This window comes from Merops nubicus, unplaced genomic scaffold (assembly GCF_000691845.1).
Source record: "Merops nubicus isolate BGI_N331 unplaced genomic scaffold, ASM69184v1 scaffold12122, whole genome shotgun sequence".
Lineage (NCBI taxonomy): Eukaryota > Metazoa > Chordata > Aves > Coraciiformes > Meropidae > Merops > Merops nubicus.
Genome location: NW_008592939.1, coordinates 1 through 19,790, shown reverse-complemented (window position 1 = coordinate 19,790; position 19,790 = coordinate 1). Strand labels below are relative to the sequence as shown.

Genomic DNA, 19,790 nt, shown 5'->3' with positions numbered 1-19,790 from the left:
TACTCCCATTTTTTCAGTAAATAGCAGCTGTTTGCACCAAAGGCTTTTGCCATTCATTACACAACTGAAAGCTGGGATTAATAGAAATTAGTAATATCAGTGGGTTTAATTTGCTTTGTAGATTAAACGGTCAGTGGACCACTAAAGATAGTTAAGTAAAGACTAAAGACTTTGTCAGCAGGATTCAATTTACTGTATAAATGCGTACCTTCTGTAGGAGGTAAAAAAGATTAATTGAAAGCTAGGGCTTTAGTTTCTCTCTTTCAAGAAATCTAAGTGGGAGTTAAAACTGAGATTCTGCAAGCATTTTTGCAGAATTATACCCATGCCCTATCTTCCTTTTGGTAAGTGTTTAATAGGTAATATTGATAAAAAAAAAAGTGTGTGTATAACAAGAGAGAGCATATACATAAAACAACAGATATGAAGATGCGTGTATGTTAGTGCATGGGAACTCTCAGGTCAACAGAAGCACCTGAATGGTAAAGGAAACTGTTGGTAGAACTTCTGCGAATGGCTAGTGGATAAAGCAAGCTCTTCACTTACATTAGCAGTAATCTCTTTGGTTAGTAAACTGCTGTTTTATCAGGAGTGATCTACCGAATTAAGCATACTGAGGCATGGCAAGATGCCCTGACCTAAGTTAAAAGCACCTTTCATTTCTTTTTGGAAGAGTTTGTATAGAGTATGTATCAAACCCCAAATGTTTCTTCTCTAGAAACACATACTACTGAAAGAAGAAATACACATGTATGGTACAGCTCTTTGGCTTTGAGACTTCTGCTGAGTTTATCCAGGTCCTAGTCTGTGTTAACCTAAGTGGCTGGAAAATGTGTTCCCATTTGAGATTCAATTCCAGCATTCTGAGAATTTCAAAATTTTAAATGATGCTAGCTTCTCACATTCCTCAAGACAGTGAACTTTTGTAATATAGGCAGTATACACACCAGACCTCTCCAGATGTGGCTCCTCACATGTTTAGTGGTTTTTTGTGTTGTTTTTTTTTTTTTTTCTTGTTGTTGATTGGTTGAGGGTTTTCTTCTTTGTTTTGTTTTTAATTAAGTTCCATTTAATACTTTTTTTTTTTCCTGGTGATCTACGGGGAGCTTCTGGTGAAGACATTATTGTGTTGTCTTTGGAAACCAGCTGCACATTGAAGGATGCCACAGAAGCCTCCTGCCTATGAAGGCTTCCTCAAACTTTTTGCACTCTTAAGATGTGCAGCTTGTGACTCTCAACTAGCAGTGTGGTTCATAGGGTCATGAAAGTTGGTAGATTATCAGTGTAGTTTTGATACCTTAGCTAAAGGGGAAGTTTGTAGTAGTAGGAGCAGAACTGTTCTACGGAACTAGAAGTGCAATGCATTTCTTTGAATTTTTACCCCATATCAGCCCGTATCAGTTGAGTCCATGCTTTGTAATCACTATACTAAAGAAATAACACTTGATAGCTTGAACTTTATATAAACTCTTTGTTCCATCTGCTTTTTACTGGTGGTAATGAAAAAGATAAATATTCCTTATGCATCTAAATCAAATTAAATAGTTAAGATTTCTTTAAAAATAGAACTAAAAACACGCATAGCATTTTCCTAAAGAAAGTTAGTTGCGAACTTGCAATTGTAAGAGTTTGGCATTTAGTGTTTGTTACTTCTGCACATTTTGAATGGACTCTTCATATTCAAATGCTTGCCTTCCTTCAACTTCTGGATTATTTTAAAAACAACAACACCCAAATGAAAATCCAGACAGTCCACTGTATGCTTTTCAAAGACCCTGCATAAAGTTGCTTCTGTTTTTGTTTTCTTTATTAATGTGTTGAACTTCATTTTTCTCAAATTAGTGCTCTTTTTCCTGCTGTTGTGAAATCAAAATATTCTTAAGGTAGCTTAACCTAATGAATGCACCTGTAACCAGTGGTAATAAACTATCCAGTCTTTGATCCGTTATTAATGTTGACTTTACACAGGAGTCTAAAGGCTAACTCAGTTCTTTTTAAATGTGACTTCTGTAGCTTTTCGTTTTAGGATTTCTTTTCCTAATGCCTTGTGTAAATTAGCAGACTGTTGTATGATTCTGTCAGGGACACCTTGTTTTAAGGGAGAAGCCCCTGAAGCTAAATTTAAGACTATTGAAAAGAACTAATGACTCTGTGACAGGATACTTGCTTTTAATCTGTTTGAGTGATCTTTGTCTTTAAGCCTGTCATCTCCCTGAAGCTGTTCTCCAGTTTCTTTGCATGGGTGTTTATTGGGGGGAACTGGGGGGAAAAAAAAAAAAAAAAAAAAAAAAAAACCACAAAACCAAACAGGTAAAGAAAAATGCAAAAAATATCTTCTTTGATACTTGCATTAAGTTGCATTGCTTTTCTTGCAAAGCAGTTTGAAAATAAATAATGCGTTCAGACATAAGTTTGTCTTGACTATGTAGGGATTATCTGGAGTCAATGTTTATAAAAAAGAATAGTCAAATTACTTAGTGTGTCAAACTTTCATACCAAATGATGTTGGACATGTGCTGCTGTACAAATGCAACTACTTGACTCAGGGGCTGGGGGTGAGAGGTGTTTTTTGACTGTATATCCTGGAGTGTGCTCTGTATAGACTTCAGACCTCAGTTTGTCAAAAACTATGAAACTATACTTTCTTGTTTAGAAATCATATCCCTAAGAACATGCTACTTAGTTTTGGTATATACTGTTGCATAGCTGCTACTGCAAGTTACTGTTGACAGCTCACTGTCACGTCTGTTGTTTGCATGGTAGAGAAATAGTCTCACTCCAGCAGTACTGAAGAGATCATCACTATTGCCTTATCCATCATGTTTGTTTCTATTTCCATGGCCTTATGACGCTCCACTTTTTCCTACAGTCTTGTGTATTGCTGTCTTTGTTTAGCTTTGGATTTGGGTTTGATATGATTTCTAATGTGTTTTTTTTTAAATAAATAATATGTAGCACTTTCTTGGAGCTGCAGGAGGGAAGAAGGCTTATGTGACACACCTTTAGAAGAAGAACTTGGAAAAACAGGAATTCTGTTTTAAGTAATGGAGTTAAGTGCCTAAAAGAGCACAAATGGTCTTCAGCAGTTATGTTACAAAATACTGTATTTCTGTGTACATTATGTTGACAGGACCTCTATTCTGTAGGTTGTTTTGCCCTGTTGTTTCCACCTACAGTTTCTATTCGAGTCCTGACAGTGTTTGTAATTCCTGTTGGCATTTGGTTTCTTGGAAGCCCATTTGTCAGTGGAGAAGGTAGGGGGAAAAAACCAAGTTAGACCACAAAACAGAGTTGGTTAGAAGAGGTCTTGTATGCTGACTATTTATCTGATTATGTTTAAGATAGGTATGATTTCTCTACCAGAAGTGTTAAATGAAGAAAGTAGGCTCCATCACTGGATTGTCCTGCGGAGACTATCTTGACTATGTTTGGAAAGTGTGAATGAAATGCAGAAAGGTCCTAATTTATTCTAGCTAGCTGCCTGAAAATAGTGGAGATTTTCTCTTCCTTTCCAGTTTTAATCAGACTTTTTTTAGAAAGAGAAAAGAGGTTACAGATGCAAAGGCAAAAGGCTAGTTAAACTGTACCCAAACCAGCTCCCTAACTCGTGTCCACAGCGTAGTGGGTGTGGTGTTCACTTTTGCCTTTTGCTGAACTGCGTTCAGTAAAAGCATCTTAAGAAAGGCAGTGACCCTGCTCTGTACAGGAAGAGAAAGTGGCAAGAAATAACACACTTTGCCTCTCCTTTTCTTTGAGGGGAACTCTGAAGAGCAATGGACCGGACTTGCTGTCCCTGAGAAAATATTTGTGTAACAGTGTTAGAGAGCAGGTGAGAGGTAATTGTGGTAGTATTCCAATATGTGGTTGAGAAAATAATGAAAGTTCCTATCATCCTACCCCTAGAGATAGAATATGAGAATCTCAGTAATTAGTTAGTAGTGCCAGTTCAGATGATTAATTTCATGGAGGCCAGTGATGCTAATTTGCACTAATGGGCATTACTCGTTGCCAGAAAAGTTAGTCATGGACTAACTGTGGACACTAGTTAGACTAAATTTGATATTTAAAGCTCTTCATCTAGAGAAGGAATTGCTTATAGTCTATGCCTCAAAAAATGCAGGGAAAAGTAAAGAACTCAATAGGCAAGGGTGGAAAAGAGGAAACACCAAGGGTGTTATGACTTCCTCACAGCTATTATGTCCCTGAATTTATGTCTTAACATATGTATTACAGAACCTTGGTTCTGTTTCGTTAACTTAAGTAAACTGGCTTGCTATCAGACACAGGGTTGGGATATTATCTTGTCCTTAATGCAGCAACTATTTTAAAAGTAAAGTATTAGTACAGTGTGAAATGCTCTCACTTAGTATTTGGTTTGCAGTGGTAGCTTCCACTGGTTATTTACAGAAAATACACATTTTCTTCTTAGAATGTAGCTCCTTTCTTTTTCCATTTCAAGGAAGAGAGACCATTTCTGGAACTCTGCTGATAAAAGTTATTAAAATAAGACTTTGCTTGTAGACCTCTTCTAAGATTATAACGATTGGGTTTTTCCTTGTTATAGCTGGCTGGCTGTTAGGGTATCAGTTTTGGCAGATCACAAAATCTGTATGAAACTACTGTATTCCTTATGCTTTGTCCTATGAACTTCAGAAACTCAAACAACTATGTTTAACCCTGGCAAACAAGCTTTCTAAATTTCCAGTTATGCTGGTAGACATTGTACCATAATAGGAGTTGCCCTTTTTTTTAGCCATGTCATCTTTCATGGGAAAGGGGAGAAGATATGACCATGTAGCAGTTTAAGCATTTGGAAAAATGAATTGCAGTATGTCATGATGCAGTGGGGAATGTGTGTGTATTAAAACAGAAAAGCTACCAAAAAATATTTTTCATTTGAAATCTAATTAGTATTTCCTAAATTCGGTATTTACTTGCATTTTTTTATACTTCAGTTTCAGGATAGCAGTCTTAAAAATACTGCCTGTTGAATTCTGCTTGTTTGTTCCACTACCTCCTGCCCTTCAGAATGTTTGTGAAAACAGAGGCTGTTTAAAAAGCTGAATCTGTTCTCTCAGTGGATGGTACTGACATCACAGAGGGGATTGTAGAGGGCAGCACTAACAATGTCAGAATTGTAGGACCCTCACCAACAGGTGAATGTACTGATGAGGACTGAAAGCATTTTCAAAGTGTGGTAGCTCATACTACTGCTTATACTATAGTTCAAAATGTGTGAAAATTGCTGAAACTCAGAAAATGTAGGAGCAGTTAAAGGGTGACTTTGAAATGGCTTGTTCCTGAGTTCCCCTTTTACTCTGAGAGGATAGATGTGAATTTCCTTCTTGAATGCATCTGTAAATATCTGTACCTTATCGTAATAATTCCATGATTACCCTTAGGGCTAGCATCTAGCATACAAGGATTTCATCTGAATTACTGCTCATGTGGAAGAGGGTCATAGATAATCCTTTGAAAGGGGTTACATATTTATGTTCATTTTTAATAGCAGAGACTTGCTTAATGGGTTAGGGAGAAAGAAAGGCTTCTCTCTGTTAAACTGTTTAAATCCATTAGATCACTGGTCTCCAAAATTTTTCCTTGTGCACTCTTATCAATAAAAGTATAATGTGTGTCTAGTTCATTTATAAATTATATACCTATACTGTTATGCTAATACCTACATTATAAAACATGGACAAGAAGTAGAAATTCTAAAACGATAAGATAAAGATGAAACAGCATTTGAAAATGTTCTACTTTGTTAATGGAAAAATAATACATTTGCACTTAAATTGTTATGAATATTCTTATTTATTAACATCTTGGTGTAACACTTTGAAGGTTACAAGTTCAGGGGTTTTGTGTACTCAGTTTTAGTGGCTGGCCTATGTGAAAAAGTTACCATCACAAAGGTAAGTGGATCCAAATAGAAGTGCATCATTGACTGAGTATACTAAGTCATGATGCTAATTTTTTCAATCTCAGCAACTAATTATACTATGATTTTTCTTAAAAGTTGGCTACTAAATTTCTATCTGCCCCACTGTCAGTTGGTCCTTGCAGGTTATATCAGAAGGGGTTGCAGTTTCATGGTTTTTTGTAAATGGGTTCAAAGCCCACTGAAACTTTCTGGAAGATTTTTAAGGGGGTTGAAAATTTCAGCCTCCAACTTTTTTTAAGTGTACAGCTATCATAGCTTTTATAGGTGACATGCATTGCTTTTGGCAAAAAAATCAGAAAATGTTGGAAACCTTTCTGAACATCTGTTTTCAAAATGCTCTCTCCATAGCATGAGCTTCTTTTGAAAAGCAGTTGCTTTTTCATTGTTGAAGTGTCACCTGGAAGGGACACAGTGTGTTTATTTTTTTTTTTTATAATATCTGCTAGATAGTATACTACTGATGACTACTTGTTTTACCCAAAATATTGTCTTGGTATTTTTTAAACAAAGGCCCCAAACCCCACCAAAAACTAATTTTCAAGGTCAACAATACTTTTAAGCAGTGAACCTCTTTTGGTACAAAAGATTATGTTCACTCCCCATCTCATTACAAAGGATTGTAAAAAAAAAATCAGTATTTGGTGGTCTTGTTTTCATAATCACACTGACACCCTTTCACACTTGCTGCATTTCTGGCTCCAGATAGCTGTAACAGTTTGCCTGTGGTTGGTGTAGCGGATGAATTTCATGTGTGGTGCTCTCTCTTGCCCTTAGTAGAAACCTAGTTTTTATTCTAGTCAAAGCAGCCACTCCATCAGTGGTTAAGCTTGCACTGTTTTTCCATAAAACGTTTTTTTTTTCCAAATTTAAGGAAGTTGTTTGCTGTTGAAAGCATCTTTTCTCCAGTACATATGTCCTTTAGTGGCTCATGAAGAAGCAGTTCTTTGTGTATTTTATCACTGAAACAGAATCTAGCAAATAGGATAAGTTGAAACATATTAGAAGCATCAGTACTTTATCCAATAACAGAGCAAACCTCCTACACTGCATGATTTGTTCTAGTTCTTGTTTCTTCAGATCTTCACCAGTGTTTGCTATGTGTCTTTCAGCAGTGTTTGCTGGCAAAGAAATGCACTTCAGTTTCTCACTCATTTTCTATGTGTTATTTTAGCTGTTTTTAAAGCAGTGAGAAGTAAATTTTCCAGTGGCATGTGGCATTTTTGTCCCTTGCTCTTAGGTAAAAGAACCACAGAAGAGGGTTCTAAACATCTATAAATTTAGTGAAATTTTGACTTGAAACATTGCTGGAAAAAAATAGAGATGAGTCCTTGTTCTGGACAATTAGTTTCCAAATGTCTTGCTATTATGATGGCTTCATACTATCCTTAGCTGCTATCTCAAGATAAAATATACTTTGGGCAAGGTTGTTGTTAACAATAGTGGATATAAGTACATACTTCAGATAGTCTTGGTAATTTTTGTTTGTGATAGTCTTGGTTTTTTTGTTCCAGCGTGTTGTGAGTTGCAGTGAAGTTGTGGTTGTTTTTTACCTTGCAGTGATGAGCATGTACAGTAGGAATAGGACAAGTGCCAGCTCTCTCATTTTCTTGTTGTACACTTGCACGCACAGCAATTAGTGTTATCTTCAGTCCACTGTTTTCTTTGCAGAAATCTTTTTAAGCCACTTCTCTATTTTGTGAGGGTTAGTTTGGTTAAAACTAAGGAATATAATTCATAAATCCATCTAACTGGGCAGACACAAACAGGAGAATGTTCACAGTGCACAGAAGTGGAATGAAGGACAGGTTACACCATTGCCACCCCTCACATTGGGGAGCATATACTTCCCCCAGGTCACCTCACCTACCATGTGTTACACAGGATCCTCAGACATGGGAACTGAGTGAGACTGCCGGTTTCAATCCATGTGTTAAATGTTTGTAAAGCTGAATTTGTGGTTTGTGTGTTTTTTTTTTTTTCTAAGTTGCTGGTTCATTGTGGTTTTGATGTTGTTTTTCTTTGTTTTATTAAAAATAAATTTAAGTACAAGTTCCAATATTTTCTTCACGTACTCTGAAAGGTTGTCTTGTGGACCTCCTGGGTGTGTGCCCCCATGTTTGGAGACCACTGCCTTTGTGTGCCAGTAGTTTTGTCTTGACTATGGTGAGGCTGGGAAAAGGTGAAACTGTCTTTCATTAACTCCTTAGGGCAAATACTGCAGCTAAAAGATTGACTCCTTAGAGGCTTTTGGTTAAATCCAGCCATTCCTCAGATCAGTTAGCAGAAGTATGCATTGTCTTTCTCACCAGGGAGGCTGGCTTTGAGAGGTGGTTTCTTCCTTTAAGTCCTAAGGGAGGGACCTGCTTAGGTGATAATAAGAACCAATAACTCATTGTTAAATTTTGTCTAGGTCAGCACTACATGTGAAACAAAAATGAAAAACCAGGTACAAATAATGTTCCAGTGATTGTACTTTTTTTTTTTTTTAACAAAAAAGACTGCTACAAATCTGTTCTTTATTTCTGTTTGCCTTGTAGATACTTACCTTTGGAGTTAATTAAGAAATAAGTCTTAGGCTGAAAACTTCCATTCAATTTGTGTTTGTATAGGTGACTAGTCCTGTTATGCAATAGATTGGTTTTTTTTATTATTTGTAGTGTTGATACAAAAGAGTTTTCTTTTAACTGATGTCATTTCTGGACAGTTTGGTTAGGGAATTGTTTTCTTTTTTCCTTTTTTTCCTTCTTTTTTTTTTTTTTTTATTAGTTTATGATAAAAATTACGTGAGAGCAGAGGCAGTGACTTTGATGGAGGAAATGGCTGAACTAAGTTCCTTGCTCTTCAGCCACCTGCGATGACACCTGTGTTAGCGTAAAATCACGTGGAATTAGCTAGTAGTAAGTTTTTCTTGGGAAAAAAAGTCTTTATCATAGTTTGAAGTAACGATATATTAGTGAAAGGATATAATAATTATAACTAATAATTAACAAAATTTTGGGTGGGAAAATCAAGGACACAGCACCCAGAAGTGTGTGGTGTTCTGGTCTTGGCATGAACATGTTCTCATTTGGATCTTTGACTGCAGTGACATAAGTGATAAGAAGAAAAATACCAATTTTCTGTCTAATTTTGAAAGTACTTTTTATGCTGAAAACTGAGCATTTATTCCATAGAGCCGAAGCTACATATTATGCTTTGCCCCAGGTTCCACATCACTGTTGCTGTTGGTTCAAGTCCTTTAAATTTCTCAAAGGAGAAATCCTTTGATGTATGGACTTTTTCAACTATTGGGTATTTACAGGTATTGCATGTCATGGAGTGCTACTTCGTCCTGTCTCAGTGATCTGCAGAGTGTCTTTATTGCATGTGTTCATGCAGGATTTACTCATGTATTACTTCCATTTCCTGCCTCCTTTGCAAACAAGAGCTTTAGGTTTCTGGGTTATAGTACTGTCTTTGGAAGAGTTGCGCCTCACAAGTCAGTGTTCTGCTGAAGCTCAGGTTGAAATGCTGTAAGAAAGGACACAGTGAAACAACAATTCATTGGTAGTCTTCAGCCTATAAATTACATGTCCTATCACCAGTGAACAGGAAAGTTCTTCACAGTTCAGTAGAAATGAAGTTACATATGTTTATCTTAGCTTTTTGTTTGTATGCGCTGTAGTTGCACCAAGGAGCATGTGGTGCCCATGAAGAAATACTTGGGTAGAAACTCATCTGTATTAAGCTGGATAATTAGAGTTGAAGTAAGCTCTGTCCAACATAGACTAGTCATGTGTGCTTTGCAGTAGTTAATTTCAAACTTTTCAAGCATGTTTGAATACTGCCATAGCATCACAGTTGGATAAATGTTTTAGCAAGTTCCTGCCGTTTCTCTAGTTTTAAAAATGCTTGCTGCTTCTCAGCAGTAAGTCTTTTCCTATTTCCATGTGCTGATTGAACACTGGGATAAGAAAAGTTAGTTATTGATGCTATAGCCTTTACATTTTCTTTTTCTCTTTTCCTCTGTTCTGTGTACCAGTTAACTGTTAGTCATGTACCAGTTAGCTGTTCGTGTGTGGCAGTGATCCTGCGTTGTCCTTCATACATGGTGTCGTTGGGGCAGCCCTAAGTCAGTTGTGGTGAACGTGATTTGTTCTTTCTTGTTTCTTGAGAATTCCGTTCTTTCTCTCACCATCCGTTTTATTTCTACCTGCAGGTTTGTTTTGTAGTATTGCATTTGTTAGTAACACAGTTGAATATTGACTTTGAAGATTTTTACTCTTCTTATATGTTACTTTTTGTTGATACACAGATTAGGTTTTATTAGTCTGCTCTTGTCCAAATCAGACCAATTTATTCTGAGAATCAGGGTCTTACTTTACTGGCTGTGGTGGGAATTCATTCCCAGACTCTCAGCTTTGTTGAGAGCTAGTTGTCAAGATAAGGAGTCTGTGTTTTGTCTGAATATTGCATATTGTATGATCCACATCTGTTGACAGGCTGGTATTACTCAGAACAGGCAGTAGATGCTAGCTGATCTCTTTATAAAGAAAATTATTTGGAATTAGTTGGGTTTTTTGCATACAACTCAAGAACAAATGACATTATCTACTACAATTTTTTTCTTCCTCAATCCTAGTCCTTTGTTTTTGAACTTGCCAGTGAATTCCTGTGTCGAAGAATATCAAACGACTTAAAATTTCCTGTGACTCTCTTTTTTTTCCTTCCCTTTGGTCTCTGCCATTCTCTCCTGTAGCTGGTTTTTATGTTTGTCATAGTTTTGGCCTGTTGTTCAGTCAAGATGGCTTATTCCAGTGTAAGTTCCCCCGTTGTGCCTTAGAAAAGAGGTACTTCGTTTTGGCTGCATCTGGCTGTACGTGCAGTTTAACCTGTGGTTAGCACTGTATTAGTGTGTATGGAAAGCTAACTGAATTACCATACCACCCCTATGGCATAGTGGTTTGCATATTTTTTAGTTAATCCACATTGTTACTGCCCTCCTTGAGCAACTCTTGTCCTTCATGGAAGTATTTGATTCCCTTCCCTTCCTCCAAGGTTATGTAGGATGTTCTTTTTTTTGGTGGCTTTTTTTCACTGGGACTTGTCCAGCTGGTGTTCACTTGTGTCTTAAGGTTTCTCCATGCTGAATTTTATTCTGTTTCTCCAAAGTTACAGTTAGTGCTAACTTCCACAGTCCACATGACGTTTTCTTACAACACTTCGCTATGCTGAGAAACGCTGTTGGTCTATAATGGTCTGACTTACCCAGTGTTAAAGATAAAGTAATATTTATGTACCATAACACTATTGCAATTAAAATCTCTTCAGAAGATTGTCATAGAGTGACATTAGTTTTTGGTAAACACTGTAAACTTCTGTCACATTCTCTAGTGAGCACCCTGCTTTATTTGGCAAGTGAGGTTAGTGTTACAGCACCATGCATGAAGTAGACCCTTGATGACAGAAACAGGTAGTTTGGGAGCAGCCTTCTTCCTTCCCAGTTTTACTCTTGGCAGGTGCTTCACTTCGTCTTTACTAGTACAGTCTTGTTGCTGTTAGCAAAAGCAGGAGGAGTGATATTGCTTTTTTTTTTTTTCTTTTTTCGTATCAATCTGCCCCCTCTGCACTGCTTTCAGCTGCCTGCCTACCAGATGAATTATGCTGGCAGCTTTTGGTTTTAACATTTTCAGTTCTGTTTTCATGTTTACTCTTTTTTTAAAGGATTTGCTGTCAATGTGTACCTAATCTGAAATTATTTTGCTCTGTGAAGGTGTAATTCAGGTGTTTTTTCTCGTGGTATCTTTTGAAATATGGTCATATTAACCTAATAAGGAATCTTGTTAAAATTTTAACATGGCTACTTTATGAGGTTGTTGTAGGAAAACAAATGTTTCTAAGTTTTTCAACAGTCATAAGATAAATATTTATCTTTAATTATTGTGTTTTCTAAGTATTTTAAATCTGGTGCAAAATAAATATACAGGTGGAAGTAATCTGGCAAGGAAGTTATGCCAAGGAAAGCACCTTGGTACAAGTCAGTGAAAAATTCAGATGTGTCTGGAGAATTTTACTGGTTATTTTAATAGAAAACTATGATCTGTGCAGATGCTTTTGTTTGCTTGCTTTTGGTTTGTTTGTTTTTTTTTTTTTTTTAAAGATGAAAACCAATTTATTTTGATTAAACGAGTCCTTGTGGAATGGATTAACTGTTAAGAGATACGTATGTATATATTGGGTTTGATGGAGCTAAACAAAGATTTTTGGGGTGAGGGTGAATTTGCATGGGTAAGAAACATTACTAACACTTCTATTTTGCTTGCTTGAGTCTTCCATATTCCATGCTCTTGCTTTATCTTGCTTTTTTTGGGCTTCACAAACAGTATCTGATTACAGTCTGAACTCTCATTTCTGGTTTATTTTTAACTTTATTCATCTCAACTTAATTAATGAACTGCATCCATTCATGTGCTACCCGTTTGTCTAGTCTAAGTTAACAGTTGATTTATAGGTGGAGCTGAGGCAACTTTTTTGTTCTAGTCCTGTTACCTTGGCAATTGTGTAATATCCCACTAACTTCTCATTGCAGCCGATCAGATGATGATTCTGGATCAGCATCAGGGTCTGGATCTGGTTCAAGCTCTGGAAGCAGCAGTGATGGGAGCAGCAGCCAGTCAGGCAGCAGTGACTCAGACTCCGGCTCAGACTCACAGAATCAGAGTCTGACACATCTAGAGAAAAGAAGCAGATTCAGGCTAAACCACCAAAAGTTGATGGATCTGAGGTAAACAAAACTTATACATGACCTTTTTATGGGGAGAAAAAAATATTTTTAAAATGTTTCTATGTGCTTAGTTTAGAGCAGTTTTTGTTTAAAAGAAATAAAAAAGAGGTAATAAAGTGGTTTTAATTAGATTTTAACTTGGTTGGGTAAGAGAATGCATGTGCTTGGCTGTTTTACACATTGGGGTAGGCTTCTCATGGGTAAGTTACTTGGATAGGCACTTTTAAAAATCTCACATTAGGAAGTATTCTGAGTTAAATGCCTGCCCGAATTTCATCATACAGAAGCACACACTAATTTACTGGGACTTAGGGAAGACAAAGGCATGTGTGATATTGTTATTGCTGAAATTTTTTATTTTGCTTTATCTAATGCTTAGTTTCCTTACATCAATAAATCTATAAAAATTTCAAGCTCATGTACAGTTGGCTTTTTTATCAACAGACCAACTAAATTCAGGAAAAAGTGTTGTTTAGAAATCTTTCAAATCTAGTAGGACAAAATTGCACTCACTCTCCTGTGTTATATAGACTTGATTGGTGTGGTAGACCATATTAATGATTAATTACCACAAGAATTATACTGTTAAGGTTTTTCTTGTGTTTTTGTTCACGTACTGCGGTCCTATAGTGTGAAAGAAAAGCATATAAGCTACATGGTCGGAAAGGATTGATCTGAGTCTGTTTAGAAATTTACTTTATAAATGTTTTACCTTAACAATGGCTACACAACGATTGTTAAATGTGCTGTAGAAACTGTCATGGCAATTTTTATATAACATCCTGTTCTGCAGAAATCTTACTGCTTTAATAAGCTGTGTGATATTATTAGTACATGCAGTACTTTGTAGTGATTTTTTTTTTAGTTGATAAAATTAAGATCAATCTTAAGTGATGCTACTCAGGAAAAAGACATCTGCTAAACTGGAGACTTCCAGTATGTTTAACTGATTTTTGCGTCTCCATTCCTCTTTAGTTTTGGAAGACTAGTCCAAGTATACTTGCTGTACAGAGATCAGCAGTGCTCAAGAAGCAACAGCAACAACAAAAGGAAGCCTCATCAGACAGTGGTTCAGAAGAGGTGAATAAAGTAATTAATATTGTTATGGCCTAAACACGTCCATCTAATTTTATATGTTAGAATAACATTACATAGAGCCAAGTTATATTCTCAAAATGTGCTTAGAAGTTTGGTTTTACTTTGTAAAAGTCATACTCAAATAACTGACATTTTTTATAAGAAAAAGTAAAAATACTTCTAGTTACTTGTTTTAGGTGAGTTGTGCCAAAATTATTGCAGCCCTAATTATGTGGTATCTTTAGGTAGACATTCTGTGATGCATGGGTAAAATATTCAAGCCACACAGTACTGACTTTGTTGTACTTTTTGCTTCGTGAGTTCTGTGAAGTTATAATGCTAAAAGATTTTTTTTCACCTTGTTTCTTATAAAGGCAGCTGCTGTGGTTTTCAAAAATTCTGTATGGAAAGGCAGACTACATTTTTGCAAATTTTGTAGCAGTTACTACAAAAGAATTACTGTATTTTATAATGGTACCTGTATTAGAGGTATTTCAAAACCTAAGTCATAGGTAAAGAAATTTTGACTGTGTAGGAAAATCTCATTTTAAGAGGGTTCTTGTTTTTTATTTTGAGCATAAAGGAAGAAGAAACATGCAAGTCTCAAAATTCTCTTAAAATGGTGGTTAAATGTCAAACATTTGGAAGGTGGAAAAGGTCCCGAGGATAGGAGATTTTGTTAGGATTTTGGTAGACTCACCATCTTGATAATTTGGGGCTGGTTAAACCCTGACTCTTTATTGTAGGCACAACAGTTACTTTTTAAAGACAGGATTTTTTTGTGATGTTGTCTAGAGCTGTGCTGGCACAACATATTCAGAGATGGATAAATACAAAAACAATGGCAGTCTTTATCTCATTTTGCATTAACAGATACACTGTGGGGGATGAAGAGTGTGAAATGTGACTCATACGCCTCCAGTTTGAAAGTGGGAGCCGATTTATCTTTCTAATGTAGGAAATACTTTGTTCTTTTTGTGCTAACAAATTGTGGATTTTTTTCTTTACCTGCAGGACTCATCAAGCAGTGAAGATTCTGCAGATGACTCATGCAATGAAACCAAGAAGAAAAAACATAAAGAGTAAGATATTTTCACAAGTAATAACACTTTTCTTTTTGTCATAATGACGTATGCTCCTAAATCATGCCTCATTTCTCCACACTTGAAATGCTTAAGTTCCCTTTTTAATTCATCTTGGTCTTGCCTTTACAATTTTGATAAACATTTTGGAATATTTAAAATAAACTCTCAAAGGAGAATCTATATAATATTAATTTCTGAGCTAAAGAATCTGCAGTATTGTTCAAAAATATTAATCAGTGCATTTATTTTTAAAATACTTTGTTGCAGCTTATTTTTGAGCTGAAAGCCCTCCCTAAAAATTTCTGTAGAAGTGGAAAACTGCTTAATTAGGTTGTCTCTCAAAAAAATTAAGTCAGAATCCCTTAGTTAATGCCAAATTCTTTTTGCTTGTAGGTTTGTTTTCTTTTTTTTCCCTTGTACATGTTGAGAGGTTATAGTTCTGATAGTAATTAACTATTGACTAGCAAATAATTTTAACTGAAAGTAAGGTCCTTTGTGAAAAGGACTGACATACAGATCAGTGATTTTTCACTGTATAACTTGGTACATTACCAAGCCTTAGAGGATTGTGCTTTAACTCTGTTTCTTATATTTCCAAATAAATACAGGGGCATGGATTTATGGTTTGTTTTGGTTTGTTTTTTTTTAATTTACTCTTTGAAGAGAAATTATAAGCCATTCTGTACCATTGGCCATATACTATCTGTACAACAGACACACACATTTCTGTTGGATAGCTGAAACAATGGGAATGTAATTTTCTCCAGGACCCAATGTCCTGGAAGACAGGAAGGAGAGAGGAAGAGACGTCAAAGCACTGATTCCTAGGCTTCCAAGTTGGAATTTTAAGGACAAGATTTCTTGGTACTATTGTAGATTTGAGGAACATTAGTACTACTTTAGCATCTTGGTGAAGTAGACCTAAACCTGATAATACTATAAAGTTTTAGCAGTGTTTCAATAATGTATACTGGTTGGGTTATTTTTTTCTTTTTCATGAAGATATTAAGATTAAATTTTCCTGTATAAAGTCAGAGTTTGCAGCAAGATACTGTTCATCAGTGGGTACATTTTTCCTGTTGCAAAGTAGAAGATCTTAGCTAAGAAGAAACAAGGAGATTTTGCTGCTCAGTCACAAGTGTCTTACTTCTAGTATCTTCCTTGGTTGTGAAGCACTGATTCAGGAGCTCAGTGGGAGCTTTTGGGAGCCAATGCCACTCACAGGATTTTGCAATTAAAGTTTTTCTGGGCATTTCTCCAGTCTGCCTCTTAACTTTTTTAATTCCTGTGCCACAGTTGCTGATTCTTCACATGGGCCACAGGGACCCTAGTCATTCAACAATGTGGGGCTGTCGAGAATACAACATGACAGAGCTTTGTGATTTGAGAATTTGTCAGTTCTGATAAATATGTATCTTTCCAGTTAGACTTGTTAAGTGCTTGGTTTCTTAATATCATGTTAACTCTTCTTTATCCTGACCCTTGTGATCCTTCAGCTTTTATACTGAATATGACAGATATGGGGTGGAATAACCCATTGATGAATTTTGGGGTCACTTATCTTGTCTACTTCTCCCTGCAGGTGTGGCTTTTACTTTCTGCCCCCCCTTAGTGTGGGATCCAAGCTTAGCAGTGACCTTGGCCTGCACACCGCTCCCTGGCAGTAACTCTAAACATGGAGTGTTATCAGTGATAGAAGCAGACAGTCTGTGAAAATATGCTGTTAGCTTCAGACAGTGCAGTTAATTAGAAGAGCTTTAACTGAGAAGTAAAATCATAGAACAGAATTAGCTCTGTTCTAGCCCAAACCAGGACAAGTAACTGTTACAAGATTTTTATTTCTATGAAGAATCTTGAAACGACGTCGGGTACTCTGTGAATGAATACCCGATTTAAAAAAAAACAAACCACAGTATAATTTACTCTTCTGTCTTTCAATATGTACAGTGAAGACTGGCAAATGTCGGGATCAGGGTCAGTATCGGGCACTGGTTCTGACTCTGAATCAGAGGAAGATGGGGAGAAAAGCAGCTGTGAAGAGAGCGAATCTGACTATGAGCCGAAAAACAAAGTCAAAAGCCGGAAACCTCCAAGCAGGTAAGAACTCATGCATTGAGAGACCCTGGTACTAGTTATAATAAAAAACAGAGTATTTACTACTATACGTGTGAATAAAAACATAAATGCTTATTAAAAGAAAAAAAAATAAGGCTACTAATAGATGTTAATATAATAATGCTTTCTAATGAATACCTCTTCCTGTCTGCTGTGACTGAAAGTGGTGAGCATTCATTAAAAACACATGTTCAGAAAACAGTACAGAAGAATTACAGTTGTCCGTGTTGAAGCATCATTGTTGTGTCATACTTTATTGTCTTCAAGAATTAAACCAAAAAGTGGGAAAAAGAGTGCAGGACCGAAAAAGAGGCACCTTGATTCATCAGAGGAAGAGGAGGAAGAAGAGGAGGAGGAGGATGATGATGATTATGATAAGAGAGGATCTCGTCGCCAGGCAACGGTCAACATTAGTTATAAAGAAGCTGAGGAAACCAAGACAGATTCTGATGATTTGCTGGAAGTTTGTGGAGAAGATGTCCCACAAACTGAAGAGGATGAATTTGAAACTATAGAGAAGTTCATGGATAGTCGAGTTGGCCGAAAAGGAGGTGGGTTTTTTGGTTTGTGTGTGTTTGTTTGTCATGCAAATTCAGTAAACGCAGATGTCCTGTGGAGTTTATAAACTACAGTAATTTTAAAGTTACCAGGAAGTCATCTTGTTTTGTCTTTCATATTCCTTTTTAAAATCCCTATTAAGTGTTGCAAAGTAAAATTTCAAGGAATTGCATACCTAAGTCGATAATAAAAATGACAATAGCTGCATGTTGGATAAATGCATACTGTATTGTTATGCTGCTGCTCATACAGTTTAGTGACACTTGATCAATGTATGCAATGGAGCAGAGAAAGTGGAATAGATGGAAGAGCCCACTAGTAACCTGCACCCTTAAAGATAGTGTTGGGAAGGCTGAACTGCTGAGGTTATGATTTCAGTTACTGCTGTATGGATTTTCTCAGTTCGGTGCAGTGTGTGAAATGACTACAAAATAGATGTGAAGTTTCAGAGCTGCACTTGCATGTAAACTCTTAAAAGCAGTTTGTGAGTAGTGGTAGGTGTGCCGTGTTTCCAGCAATAATGAGATGCAGTGTTCAGCAGTTCTGCTTGTATGTTTTGAGTCTGCACATTAGGATTCTAATTATAAAAACACAACCCTTCCACCAAACTCTGTCTCCCTTGCACTTCAGAGCTATCTTTCTCCATTGGGTATACGAAATCCCTGAAGTTTCTGACGCATCGCAGAATTTGCATTTCTCTTCCTCTGAAGTTTCTTCTCCCTTGCTGTTCCAAATTCTAGTGTGTCCTCCAATGCATAGTGTTACTACTGTGGTCAAAACCTTTGGAATTAAGGTTCTTGTATTGTTCCTGCCCAGATGATGTTGCTGCTTGTGCTGTCTTTTGCTATGGCTGTTCTCTGTGGCCTTTTCTGGCCCCTGCAGCTTTCAGGGGTCATTTCCGTAGATCTGAGATAAGCCTGTTTCCTGCTGCTAGTATGCTTCAGCTGTAATACAGACTGTGGTTAATTAAAAAAAATTCCCAGGTAAGGTAGTAAAAGCAGAAAAAGTAGTAAAACGTATAGGAAGAAACAGATTTATCATATCTGTAGTGGTAGTTTATATAGGTCTCAAGGCTGACCAAGAATAATGTCAAGTGTCTTGTATATCCTCAGAGATGAGAGTAATACAACAGAAGATAGCAGGCAGAATTAGTGGAGCATTCCCTTGTAGTTCTTTTAAAAACAAATGCAAAGAAAAATTTTATGAGGAAAGATATTGTAGGTTAGATGCAGAAGTTTTTGTTGCTCTTTGGTTCTGTTTTGATGACCAGTGCATGTGTTAACACATCTACGTTGTAGTTGTTCAAATAAGAATAATTTGCTGTGAAAGCTGTAGATACTAGTCAAGTATGTGCTTGTCTAAAAGTTATCACTAATTACTTTCTACGCTCTATTTCTTACTAGTTAACTTATGCGTACTTAATTAAGGCTTATGATGTGGTTTTATTTCTCAGCCACGGGAGCTGCAACCACCATCTATGCTGTCGAGGCAGATGGTGACCCAAATGCTGGGTTTGAAAAGTCAAAGGAGCCAGGAGAAGTACAGTATCTTATTAAATGGAAAGGCTGGTCGCACATCCATAACACTTGGGAAACTGAGGAAACACTGAAGCAACAAAATGTTAAAGGAATGAAGAAACTGGACAACTATAAGAAAAAGGATCAGGAAACAAAACGATGGTGAATATTGCTTGTAGAGTTCTACAATACTTAAAACGATGTTGATCTTCTATTACATTTCTGAGACGTGTTCCCTCTTTTGAGGGCATAACGTCAAGTGTCTATGCAACAGTGAGACAAAAAATTTAAAATTTCCAGCCTCCTTAACATGTTCCTGTAGGACAGTCTTCTGAACATGATTTTAGTGTATATGTTATAAATGGAGTTTTAGTAAGATGAATGGTGCTTAAAAATAAATAATAAAAAGTACCTTTTACTTATTTTGTCGTTATGCTTTGATTACAAAGTTCTCTAGGAGTTGCTGCAGAGATTAATACTTTCTTGGTGCATCAGCCATTTCAGATTACTTTTTTAAAATCAGTTTTCTTGGCTGAAACCTGAGGTTTAAGACTGAGAACAAAAACCTATAGAAATCCATACGTTTTGAAGTCACCTTTTACTGTTCAGTTTCATCACCATGTTTAATAGAATGAGTGAGTACTGGTGAGATTTTTAGAATCTTAAATCATAAGATTGGTTCTTACAGAGTGAGCCACACTGAATGCTATTATTATTATTATTATTATATG

General features: G+C 36.4%; 1 protein-coding gene across 1 annotated transcript; it reads left to right on the top strand.

The window, feature by feature from the left end:
• Positions 1-325: 325 nt before the first annotated feature.
• LOC103768166 (chromodomain-helicase-DNA-binding protein 1-like) lies at positions 326-19,221 on the top strand (the record flags this gene model as incomplete). The annotated part of the gene is given in 12 exon segments (XM_008935304.1): positions 326-344; positions 3,177-3,254; positions 5,845-5,915; positions 8,355-8,390; positions 9,323-9,456; positions 12,513-12,631; positions 12,634-12,707; positions 13,683-13,787; positions 14,799-14,866; positions 16,817-16,966; positions 17,252-17,535; positions 18,996-19,221. Coding segments are annotated over 12 exon segments (1,364 nt in total), but the record flags the coding sequence as incomplete, so codon positions are not given.
• Positions 19,222-19,790: the final 569 nt, after the last annotated feature.